The 13,263-nt window shown below is 41.9% G+C and overlaps 1 protein-coding gene across 1 annotated transcript; it reads right to left on the bottom strand.

Annotated features, from left to right (window-relative positions):
• Nucleotides 1-3,486: 3,486 nt before the first annotated feature.
• Nucleotides 3,487-8,138, bottom strand: LOC133922165 (7-dehydrocholesterol reductase). Its single transcript, XM_062367373.1, has 13 exons — nucleotides 7,769-8,138; nucleotides 7,394-7,616; nucleotides 7,084-7,139; nucleotides 6,483-6,585; nucleotides 6,330-6,395; nucleotides 6,135-6,248; nucleotides 5,800-5,926; nucleotides 5,063-5,163; nucleotides 4,792-4,917; nucleotides 4,636-4,700; nucleotides 4,447-4,528; nucleotides 4,289-4,371; nucleotides 3,487-4,059 (listed from the first exon to the last, which is right to left on the bottom strand). The coding sequence occupies exons 1-13, from the start codon at nucleotides 7,915-7,917 to the stop codon at nucleotides 3,993-3,995; spliced, it is 1,362 nt and encodes a 453-aa protein (XP_062223357.1). The 5' UTR covers nucleotides 7,918-8,138; the 3' UTR covers nucleotides 3,487-3,992.
• Between the last annotated feature and the right edge of the window lie 5,125 nt (nucleotides 8,139-13,263).

Here is a 13,263-nt window from a genome sequence, read left to right as displayed (position 1 = left end):
AGGTCTACACCTTTTCAGGTGATTACCTTAATTCATATCTCATATTGGCCATACACAAGGTAGTACCTAAGTACTACTGTGGGATCTATACTATGTTTAGCACATAGTGACTATCCTCAACGTGCGTACCAATTTGAATATGAATTAAATAAAGGTCTACACCATTTTGATGATTACCTTTAAAAGTGTTAACACAAGGTAATAAAAACATAGGCATCTACTGACAAATGTCAGATTATGCCTCATACTACTGTGATATATACACCATATCTAGTGATTATCTTCATCATGTTAGCTATATAATTTGAGGTCTATACTATGTAATTCAAGTTTCAACTTGACTTTACAAATTTTGCATTATTATCACAATATTACCATAATGATTTTTAATTTACCTACTGTAAATTAATCAAATCGATGGTCAAAATCCATGTACGATACAAAGACCGGCAAAGAGTTCGATGAACTCATACTCGATGGTCACAATTATCCAACATGGATAATGAACGTCAAAATTAATCTTGTGTCCCACGGAATAATAGCGGTACTACTACCTCCCCAAGAGGGAGAACCACCACTACAAGATCATGTTATATATGGTGCATTATACGTAAGGCATCATATCCATTTGGATCTCAAGTCTGAGTATCTGATGGAAGAAAATCCGAGCACTTTGAGGCTAGCTCTCAAAACCAGATATGAACAACAGTAGGCAGTCATTCTGTCTGATGAAAATCATGATTTGACACATCTCCGACTCCAGGATTTTAAGTTCGTCGGACATCACAAACATGATGTTCATAAAATCTGCTTAGAATTGCATTTTTGCGAAAAAGAACCTTTAAATGTGGAAAAGCTAGATAAAACTTTATCTACTATGCTTCCCACTGATAAGATCTTACAGCAATAATACCGTGCAAGAATACCAAGTTTATTCTAACTTAATCCATGTATTACTTTAGACCGAAAAACATGATGACCTCCTTCTAAGGAATCATCATTAGCGTCCAATCAGCGCTCATCTTGTATCTGAAATACATGCTAATGTTCAGAATAACAATAAGTTTGATGGCTCTATTAAATGCCATCCGAAGAACTTCAATAGTAAACGCAAATGCAACAAAAAGTAAAAGCCACGTGCACTGAATTAAGGTAAAGGCATTTCCAAACTTGACAAATCTAATATTTGTCGCAAATGCAGACGGTACAAGCATTCCACTAAGAAATATCGCACCTCCAGACATTTAATTGATCTGTATTTATAATCTGTGGGATCTAACTGACCTGTTCAAGGGAAAAGATTTGAAGCACACTTCAATCTTCAAACTGACTCCACAAAGGAGGCTAGTTGTTCACAACAAATTCTACAAGAATCAAGTAACAACCAGACTCTTCTGCAACCAGAAGATCCCACGAGCACAGAAAACATGTTTGTCGAATTTGCTTCGCACAACATGTTTGGAGACCCTATCTAGTCTCCCAATTCCTTAGATACCATGTTATCTACGTCCCAGTAAATGTTGTGTATCAGCACTATGATACTACAATAAAGTATTTATGTATTCTATATATCTGAAAAGAATTTCATATCAAATTCTTCAATTCTATATATACAATTCTACGGGACAATCCAAAGAGAAAATGTGTCTTGTGGATAGTTACATCATAAATTCTATACTTAGAGAAACCAAAATATTTTCAAACTTTTACTAAGAGATAATGAAATGTTTTGACAATCGTTGGACGTGATGTAGTGATTATTGGTTTTGATCGTGCCATAATTACTCTCCCTATAGGTACACGAGTCATAATCGTTGATGCTCTATAGTATCTCGATTCAACCCGTACCTTATAAGTTATAGAGATATCCGTTAGAATGGTTTTCATATCGAAACCCATGAGAATTTCTCCTCTTAATCAACGGATATGGCAAGTTTTCCTATATACTAGGTGGGAGTCAAAATGATATCCAAAGATATCTTTATGATAGCAAAGATCTAGATTTTTCTATCAGAAAATCAAGATATGACTATAGTGGATATCCAGACACTAGCTATATAACAGATCCCCATAACGCCAGATCATAGACTGATTTAATGGTGATATAGCCTTCTCATTGGAGTCATCAAAATAGATTCCAGAGGCTACTTTCACCTATCATTCTGAAACATCACATACATATGTATATCTTCGCAGAATGATCAACCACATAAAAAGTTATGTAGTATTAATTCTATTGAATCACCAATAATTATCTGTGAAGATAATTCTGTATGTATTTCTCAAATGCAAACGGGTTATATAAAGAGCAGTATCACCAAACATATTGTTATGGAGAGATAGAAATCTTGAAAACTAAATCATGTGATAATCTCACTAATTTATTCTTTAAGTTCTTACCAACTTCCACATTCCAAAATGTATTCACGGAATCGGTATGCGGCAACTTTAAGATTTACAAGATTCAGGGGGAGTTAATCCCTAAATAATAATCTGTTTATAATTATATTGCACTCTTTTCCTTTATGAGTTTTTCCTATACGGTTTCTCATATAAGATGTTTAATGAGGCAATATCTACATAAAATCATATGTCATATCTCTTATTTTTTCTTTCGAGGTTTTTAAAGGAGATATCAAAGACATATCTATTATTTTTTAAACTCGCTTATGGGTTTTTCCTTTTAAAGGTTTTCTCATATAAGTTTATAAAGGGACAATAATCAATATATGCTGAACTGTTTTCTCCTTATTTTCCCATTGAATTTTAAAAGAGTTTTAACAGCATATCACTATTATTCCTCCTATTTTCCCAAGAGGTTTTTGGAGGTTTTAATATAATCCATAGATTATAATTATTGTTCTCTAAACTCACCAAAATGATTTTTTCCTATTTAGGTTTCTCATATGAGCTTACAATGAGGTAATAATCAATATATATCATGTCATTTTCTCCTTATATTTTTCCATTGGATTTTAAAGGAGTTTTAATGACATATCAACATACTACTTTCTCCTCATATTTTACCCTAGAATTTTAGAGGAGTTTTCAACCAAAAGTTAATAACTAGAATAATTGATCAAAGGGGAGTGTTAAGAATAAACACCATGTGATCAATTACCAATAGTCATATCTATTTTTAATAGGTATCTTCCCAATAAACATGTCCTTTTATTATGTTCATTCAACTTGTATAGATATATAAACACTATATAAATCAATACAAGAGTTCATTTGCTACTCTATTACCCCTCTCAATTACTATCTATATACAACACGACTTACCAAGTTAGCCTCAACCTGCATTATACTTTAGAGACCCAGATAACACATTGAGACAGTTTTAAGAACCATTGGTACATTTTTATCTTCTTTTTCTAGAAAAAGAAACGCCGTGCCCTCTTTTTATTTTTCTAACGAACATTTTCAAGTTGGGAACGGAAGCATTCAACTGACCTACATAAAACTCGGATCAGACAAGTAACATGCAACTGGTTCCAAATGAACCAACAAAGGGCTATGGTGCGCGGGATATTACAAACCCTTCAGAAAAGGTTACCATGCACAATATCAGGCTACAATTAAAGGAAATGGAGTTTGAGCGATCGGGGCAGTACGTCGAACTAATACAGCCACACCATTATTATTCAACCGCTACAGAATATCACCACACCACCTCATTGTAGTGCTGCCTTGGTGACTTTCAGTAAAAACTAGTCCAGAGCACCATTGAGAAGGCAGACTGTGAGCACCATTGAGAAGGCAGACTGTCCTCCACTCTAATTCCACTCCTACAAGGAAATGGCGAAACAAAACAAACAAAGGCGCAGCTGTCCCAGTCTTTCGACACGTCACCTTCATGCTAGATCCCAAGCTGTCTACACCTAAAACCATGTCACGATGCTTATGGCATTGATATTATACAAGCAGAAGCAGATCAGTGCAAAGACTACTGAGTTCTATCTCAGGAGGTTGTCCCGTATCCATGACGCTCAGTAAATGCCAGGAATGACCCTGTATGGTACTTTGTTGCAGTACATCTTCCAGTACTTTCCATACCTGTGGGAACCCAGATAATTCGCATCAGATTTATCTATCAGGCATATAACAGTGTGCTGAATTTGACAAACTAACTATCACCAAGAATATTATCCTCTTTTTTAACTCAATCAACTAGACTACTCAAACATGAGTGTTTAGCAATGTTAAAAGCAGGATCTTGTACCAATATTAACTAAGAGAGCAGCAATATCAAGTGATTTAACTACTTGGTGTCATGCGTACTTACTTTGATGAGCATCGATCATCATCCCTCTTTGCTCGGTCAAACAATAATATAGTCAGAAAGATCACGTAGAAGTATGGCAGGAACTGCAAACACGCAAGGAGCATAGTTGTAAGAATCATGACTTAACTTATCATAAAACACAATCAGGACAAGCTTACATGATTGAAAAGAGCTGGGACAGTCCAGAAAAATGCAGATAGTATCTCTGGGACATAGTGAAAGTGACGTGACAAGCCCCACCTGTTAAAATCGAAAAAGAAGTTACACGCTCAAAAGAGCATAACCATTTTTGAAATAAACATGGTAACAAGGTTTCTATGAACCATGTAGAAATATTTTAAACTTACCATCCAGAAGTCAAGAGAAGACTGCTTTTTGTTTCTCCATTTGTAGTCTGATAGGAAGCAACAATCTGAAAATCCACCAGAAGACAAACAACTCTAAAGGCATGATGAATTCACTAATGATTAATTTGGAAGCTGTTAGATCTCGAATATTATAACCTTAGATGGAGCCTTGCCCCAGATTGAGCATTTCCCATTCGTCCGACGGAATTCTTGGCGCTGATGGTCACAGTCATAGTTTATGTATATGCACAAGATTCCAGCAACAAGAATTGAGAGTGCTAGCTGCAGAAAGGTTAGCAGATAATAAACTTAACCAGTGAAAGAAAGATTTAAAATAAGCATTAAGCAGCGGTAGAAAGCAAACAGCATATCGAAATACTATAGAATACAGAACAAATTACATCAAAGGAAAACTTCCAGAAAGAACCTGGGGGCCCAAAGTCACGGGGTGGTTTACAAGGTACATTCCAGGGGAGGTGTATATGGATGGAACCCACACCAAGCATCCCCAGCATATATAAAAACCAGCTGGTGGGAAATCATGTCAGACAAATTATGCTAAAAATAAAACAATAATGATAATAATGATCAAAGTAGAAAGGACAAGGTAGAGTGCACTTTTGCAGGTTAAATATGAGCCCTATCCTGATACGCCGCCACATAATTTGTGAGGGGTTCCTATGGACATACCATCTTATGCACTATGAGCTATTTACTATTTGAAATAGTTCAAATGCTTGAGCAGATAGTAGAAGCTAGAAACATGCAATACGTCCTGCTGCTCAAGACATCTACATTTCTATTTTATTTCCTAGTTGATTTAAATAATTTATTTTTGGTTTTTTCGGATTTTTTTCATAGTCTTGAAGGCTGTTTATTCTATATCCAGTAGCAGGTCAACATACCTCAACAGTTCTGTGAAAATTAGTCAAATAATGACATTATTTAAGCGCATCCAAACATTGAGATGACATTATCAAACAGAAAGAGCCCTTTTTCTTAATTTTTGAAGAAGATGGCTAAATTTCTCAAAATGAAACAGGTAAAACCTGCATTCAGCATTTGGGATAAAAAAAAATATAGCTAGTGGAGAAGATAATCATTTGAAATTCCATGTACATTAGCAAGAAAATGTTGCAATTACACACAAGTAGAGCTGTGTACCTCTATCATGGGCAATGTCCATAGTACACCAATATCCGGATTCCCACCAAAAGAACTTAGTGATATAGATCAACATCAGTGCAGTATTCACAAGCATAGAATCTGCGACTCTGCCATTCATTTCATACTGCACAGCAGAGTTCAATGGAATCAACTGAAAGTCCAAGGGATACCTCATCTAACAAAGCCTTTATCTTTTTAATTGGCATGGTAGCACAAAAATGATGCATCAATTAGTAAAAGTACAACAACGCCAGAAGATGGACAACAACCACTGCAAAGACATGCCTACTAATTGAGACTAGCATTACACAAGAACATTATAATATTCTGACCTGCTTAATGCAGTAGGTTACAGCAAGAACAGCCCAAGACATCATCCCAAAACGACAGTTTGTGAAGACTTTGATATCAAAGTGTTTACCAATCCGAGGGTATAATTCCATTCCCTGGAAAGTTGCACAGTATCAATATGAATCAACAAACAACAAGCATGTTTGTATCGATCATATGGATTTAACAACACTTACCCAGTAGAAGTCAATAATCACATTCCCTGAGGATCCAGAGTCGGATGAGGATGGTGCTACATGACCCTAAAAAGGAAAAGAAATCGGCCATAAATAATGGAAAGCTTAGTACCTAACTATATAAGGAAACAAAGATCTATTAAATAGGCTCACCTTTATGTACATAAAAATACAGAACACAAAGCTTCCAAAGACAAGAGCAGAGTATATCTCCCCCAAGTGGTCATATACTATTGCAGGGTTAAATATTCCAAACCTGACACATTTTTTTTAGTTAGTGTCTCGAAATGTAAACTGCTGTCAAATAACAAATTAGCAGACAAAAATATAAGAGAAATCCAGAACCTAAATAAAAAGAAAATGTGCCTTGCATACATTAGTTGGTATCTATTTGCAAGCCGAAAGAATAGCCAAGATCCATGCACATGGAATGTGAAAACACATAAATCTATCGAACGCCAACATACATTGACTTAATGTATGATCATCAATATCTCTTGAACAAGGTGAAATGGCAAGAGGATTGATTAGATATCTTGCTTGCGCGAGATCGCAGTGTTATATTTAGCATTGAAACACCATTGCATAGTTTAAGGCAAGTGGTCTATCAAAGATCAGTTGATTTCTTTATTTTACTCAAAAATAAAAATTGAAACTACATGCAGAATAAACATGCCTTAAATAGTCTCCAAAATACAAACATAATTTAATCGACAGGAAAACAGGGCCACCAAAGAAAAGAAGAAAGCCTTACCACCACAGGCTCAGGTAAGTTATCAAGGTCACGGCATATGCTTGTAAGCCATTTGCCTGGCAACAGGGAAAAAGGTAATGAACAAAATAAGCCAAAAGGAAAAGTGTAGCTCAAATGATGCGGTTTGTTTCGACCTACTTTGCCCAGATTTATACTACTAACATGCAATTATTAATAAGCTAGCAGGCAATAAAGCGACATTGTTACAATATTTGTACACTGACGTTTTAGTCAAGAATCGAGAATAGTAAACCATGTAAAATTACCAAGACCAACTACTAGCTATACTAAACTACAAATGGCAACGGACCTTGTAGACCGGCACGTTCCCAGCAGGTGAGACGGGCCCCTCGAACCGCTTCCCGGGGAGCAGCAGCTGCAGGACGGCCTCGAAGAGTCCGAAGCCGAAGATGATCTTCCAGGCGACCATAGTGGGCATGGGCCAGATGGCCTTGAGCCCCTGCAGGCCGTGCTCCTTGAGGTATTCATAGGTCCGCACCACCGATCCGTCCGCGTGTACCATCGTGTACCACCTGCGCCGCCGGCCGAAATCAGGAACAAACGCATAGGTCGGATTAAAGTTCCGGCAAAGTTTGGGAGTGCCGAGGTCCGGATCGATTTGGGGGGCGGGCCAGCAACGCGATTGGGAAGAAAGCGCAGAGGGAGAAGAGCAGGGGTCACTTACAGGAGGATGACGAAGGGCGGGCAGAGGGAGAGGAGGGAGACCATGGAGGTGTAGGTGACCACTGGCGAGTGCACCGTGGCCGCCGCAGCCGCCGTGGCCTTGGCCTTGGCGCCGCCGCTGCCGGAGAAGGAGGGCTTGGGCCTGGCCATAGTCGCGGGCGTTTCCTCCCTTGCGCTCTCGATCTCGCGCGGTGTGGGGGGAGTGGAGTGAGATGGCCAGATGGGAGTGGGAGAAGCCTTGACTCTGGAGTGGGAGGAGGAAAAGATCTGGAAGGGGAGAGTGGGTGGCTGGACGCGGCAGCCGATCTGAGGCAGGCGCGCCGAGCGGGCGGGCCCTGGGAATCGCCCTGCGCCACGCGGGAATGCTGTGCCTGTGCGTATGTCGTGTCGTGGCGAGTGGCTGTTGCTATATAGTTTGCACTACACCTGGCAGTACCATGGGAACTATTTTATCGACAAAATGTTAGGCTAGTCCATTAGGTTTTTTTCATAATTTTTAAAATATATTTTTATCTTTAGAAAGAAAATCTTTAGACCCATAAAAACTATATGCGTAGGATATCTTATAAGCATGAAAGTTTATTTTTAAAAACAGAAAGAAAAGACTTCAGAGGTCGTACTTCCACCCTATATATATGCAAAGGATAAGCCAGGACAATTCAACCCAAGCAATTACATGTCATTAAAGCTTGTGGAAGCTCTGTATCTTTCAAGCCTTTCATAATTAGATCTGTATTAATATCTCTCCTGACTACATAAAAAAAAGCTATCTGATTAGGTTAGATCTATATAGACTAGTTACGCACTACTTATAATAGTCTTAGAGATTAATACAAGATACATGATATAAAGCTATTATCTTAAAGGAGGTTTGAACCTATATGAAATCCCCTCTATGTTTTTTTATTCATCTACTCGAAGCATTCACCAATCATCGAGAGCTGGAGCCGATCGTGGGGATCATGACAATAGGAGTTGAAAAATCTACACACGACATGCCATCAGCTTCGCCCAAACCTGCACCAAGGATTAGCTTCTTAGACGAGGTTCTACAACAACTTCACCCCTCCCACCGATGAACCGGCGATTAATTGGGTGGACTCGAAGAAGAACTATTTGGCGCAGATTGTAGCGATGAGGTAAGTTGGGAAGGACTATGATATCGAGTTCGAACCACTCGGCTACCAAAACAATTGCAAATACGATATTCACCACAAGTCGGGATCCTCTCCAGCAGCTTTTGATAACATGAATTATTGAGACACCTACCCGGAGCAATCCAATGAAAAATCCATAATAGATCTAGACTCCTCCTCTGGTGGAGATTACCCCTTATAAGTCTTTACCATCGGAAATGGGGGTGATGGTTTGGTTGTCATGATGACGATCCCACAAACACATAGATCCCTACTGCTCTTGTTCCAGGCGATGGCTAGCTTCCACTGACCACGCTTCTCTAGAACCAAAACCTTAACGAAGCGCATGATTTATAGTCTCCTGACCATCTAAGGGGCTCCATGCTATAGATCTACGATGGCTCAGAGGCTCCTCATTCTACAAGAGGCTCTCATATGCCCTCCAACTATAGATCTGACAACCCCTGTTGGTAAGGGCTGGATGAATTCAATGACTGGCATGATGAAGGAGGTTCTCATTCAGGCTGAGAACTCCCATATGGCAGCTGTCGGAAATAGCTCTAACCAGGGGAAGTCTCGCACCGCCCCTTCTTGAGATCGAACAGACTCAGAGAGCCATAATCCTCGGAACAAGATGAACCAGGAAGACAACCGAGCAACTAACCACCGAAGGACCTTGCTGGTCAATGATCATCTGATCAACAACCTGCGTGAGGTTATTAATAAACAAAGATGCTTGAAGACCCCAAGGAGGCATCGACTGCCCCTCGACGATCCGATCGAAGAACGTCCCAACACCACTCTAGCCGAGGCCGATCTCTAACCCCGTGGACAAGACACCCGAGGCCGCTTGAACCAAGCAAGGTGCCATCAACAGATTCTAGGTCTTCTCTCTAGATCTATGGAAAATTAACTGGCCGGCAAGGTTAGCCTCGGGTCGATCAAGAAGTACAATGAGAGCATAAATCATGTTAAGTTCCTCTAAATCTATACCATGGCCATCCAAGAGGTTGGTGGGAACAAGAGTTAATGGTAAATTACCTCCCTGAAGGGATCAGTGACGTCCTAAAAGGGGGTGAATTAGGACACTTAGACTATTTTGGCTCCAAAAACAACACAAGATATATATCAATTTCTATCTAAATGTGCTCTAGGTTTATCTAGTGTGTCTACTCTACCGATCAAAATACTTGCAACCTATCTAAAAAGGTAAATTGCAAGAATGTAATTGCGAAAACGTAAATAAGGTAGAAAGAGCAAACTCAGTACAAGGATTTTTTTCATGTGGTATCAATGGCATGAATGCCACTCGTAGTCCATGTTAGAGCTCCACAAAGGATATATTCCCGGTCGGCACCTGGTCATGGCTCTTGAGCAACCAAGTCACAAAGACAAGACCGCCACCTGAATGAGCAACTAAGCCACGAAGGCAAAGTCTCACCACTAGCCTCTCTTTCGGTTCCTTGCCGCCGTGATAATTTCGGAGCTTGAGCCACAAAGACAAGGGTCTCCGTGTCCATGCACAATGTCACGGCCCAGAGTTTCTAAACATGTAATTAAGTGATAATGGGCATCATTAGCATCATTTGTTTTTGTTTTGAGCAGTATAGATATGCAATGTGGATTAAACCGAATTTGGTTAAACCAGGTTTAACTGATGCGTTGTGAAGCATCTCCCAAAATTTCTATGGAACATAGGGCTGGTGATAATTTTAGAAATTAGTAGATGCCAGGAGAAGAATATAAATGAATTTTCCCAAATTTTTGGGAAATATTTAGAAGGCATAAAAATTATCACAAGTTGGAAAAGATAGCATCTTTGAACAATTTTTATTCAAAATTGGCTCAAGCATTCTGGGTCAAACAATTTCAAATGGGTTCCTTATGAATTTTAGTTTCAAACAAAATTTGTTTTACCAATTTTGAACCTTGGGAAGGCATTCAAATGGATGGCTAAAGTAGTGGGGATATTTTGCATTGCCGGCACTGTTCCCGGCCCCACCTGTCATCCCCTTCGCAAGCACAGCTCGCTACTCCCCCTTCTCCTGCTCTCACAGAGCACGCGGCGCCGCCCTTGTTGACTGCGGTGGCCAGGCCACGTCGCCGGAAAACCGGGACACGGCACCGTGCCTTTATCTTCCCCTCCCCGCCCTCTGCTTCTCTCTCTCTCTGCTCCTCCTCTCGCACAGCCGGCGCAGAGCACATACGCACAAGCACCGGCCGCCGGCAAGAATCACCGCTCCGCCCACGGTTTCCGTCGAGCCTGAGCCCAGTGGAGCTGCAGGGAGGAGCGCCCCAAGCTCCTCCGCCGTTTCCCCTCCTTCCCCGGCCATTTTTCCGCACTGGTTGAGCCGGCCGCGTCTTCTTCCCCAACGGTGGCAGCCGTCTCCACCCTTCTCCGTTGAACCAGCGAACCGCTGCCTTTCCCCGGCGACCGAACTCACCGTAAGCATCGCCGTCCCCCACTGAGTCTAGCGCGCGTGTCCGTTGGGGCTTAGCCCGTCGCTGGCGCGCCTTCCGCCGTGCAGCCGTGCACCGCCGCCTACGGCGCACGCCGTCGGCCGTGCCACCGTCGAGCTCCTCGTTGTTGGGCCGCGCCATTTGGTCCACGCGCCCTCGTAGAAGCTATAGCTCCCCTCATCCGAGTCTGTTGCGTCGCCGTTCGCCGTCGGCGCGTCAAAACCGTGCCGCCGCCGTGTAGTTTCCGCCGTCCGCTGCCGCTGGCCATCCTCCGGCCGTCGCCGGCCACCACGTATGCCTTAGCTGGGTCCACACGCACATGCTGGAGCCGCAGCTTCCCTTCCCGGCCTCCTGGACTGCGCCGCTCGCTGCCGGCAGGCACAGCCCGAGCCACCGGCCGGCCGCACTGCGCGGTGTGCTGGGCGGGGTTCAATTTTGACCCCAGTCAAAATGAGCCCGGCCCCACTGTCTGTGCCTGTGGCTAGTTGGGCGCCGGTAGAAAAAGGCGTGGGCCCATTTTAATATTTGAGGAAATCAGAAATTGCGAAATGAATATCTGTTGAGTTGATATATCGGCTGAAATCTTGAAAAATGCATAGGAAATTGTGTAGAGCTCCAAAATTCATGAAACAAATTTTGTTGGTTTTGTTATGACATGATCTATCCATTAAAAATACCAGTGGCCATGAAATGTGTGCTGTGAATTATTGAATTAATGAAATATGTCTAGGCTTTGATAATTCATAGTTAAAGTTTGGTATTTCCAAAATTGATGAGTCCAATACTCCCTGTCCAGCAAAAATAATCACTCACATGTTAGATGTTGTTACAATTCTATATAGGGTTAAGCTTAATTAATCCTAGAAGTGTTCAAACGTTTAGCAGTAATCCCATTTAAGAAAAATCTTCGATGCTTTAGAACTCGTGCCCCGACGATTTGCATTGTTATCGCATTCTATGGAGCATCCTTCATTTCTTAACATTCATATTCATTGCATTGCACGCGTGATTCTTTTAGGGAACTTCGACCCGGCGAACGAGGCGAATGAGGCTGTCCCCGGAGGTTCCCGCCGTGGTGATCGTGACTCGGGTAGCTGTGAGCAGCAGCTAGGGTAGCAAGGCAAGCATCGTTCATATTGCACCGTGTCTACTTGAAAATTTAATATGTTATCTACGCTTATGTATACATTGCATGTGTCGGGTACCGAGTTGGGTAGAACCTATGCCGATGCATTATCCCATTTCGGTCACGTGTCATGTGTTGTTCCTAGGAGCCTAGTGGTGTCGTCGAGGTCTAATTATAGTTCGCTATGCTTAGTGGTACTTAGGCTTTCCGATAGAAGTCGACGACGGCGTCCACCGTTGTCGCGAGCCTAGGGCTTATTACTTGTTCACACTTGTGGTTGTGTTGAGGATGAGTCGGTTTGGTGAGTGGTGAGTTGAGACGAGGTGTGGGCGGTGTTAGGGGTGTCATCTGCTCACGAGGAGTCCTCAGGCAGTTTGGGGAGGGAACCCGGACACTGTAGACAGCTTGTACCGGTTAAGCACCGACCGTCGGTGTAATCGGCTTTAGCACTTACCTTACTCACCACATGCTGATATAATGGTAGGCGAGCTGATTACCTTCGCAGACGTGGTCATGTGGGCCTCGTCATAGACGGTGTGAGTCCGGTTTGAGTCCGGGCTTTTAGCGGTATTAGTTTGCTCGGGGAGTAGTTCTAATACCGCCGCGCCGAGCTATGGTTGATCCACATGGTTGGACCTGGTTGGGAAAGGTTGTCACGGGTACCCCCCTTGTGTGCATCTTAGCGGGTGGCACAAGCCGTATGGTCACTGTGTTGTGTGGGTCCAGGAGTATCCCCCTGCAGGGTGTATAATCAGTTCGAACTGCCGCGCTCTC

This window comes from Phragmites australis, chromosome 6 (assembly GCF_958298935.1).
Source record: "Phragmites australis chromosome 6, lpPhrAust1.1, whole genome shotgun sequence".
NCBI lineage: Eukaryota > Viridiplantae > Streptophyta > Magnoliopsida > Poales > Poaceae > Phragmites > Phragmites australis.
This window is presented reverse-complemented; position numbering and strand designations above follow the sequence as displayed.

What these genes read in the sequence shown, in the direction of transcription:
- LOC133922165 (XM_062367373.1), bottom strand. Translation starts at nt 7,917, where the DNA reads ATGGCCAGGCCCAAGCCCTCCTTCTCCGGCAGCGGCGGCGCCAAGGCC. An exon ending in ACTTACCTGAGCCTGTGGTG is followed by an intron (nt 6,586 to 7,083) that starts GTAAGGCTTTCT and finishes AAAATGTGTCAG; the next exon opens with GTTTGGAATATTTAACCCTG. An exon ending in GGACATTGCCCATGATAGAG is followed by an intron (nt 5,164 to 5,799) that starts GTACACAGCTCT and finishes ATTTCCCACCAG; the next exon opens with CTGGTTTTTATATATGCTGG.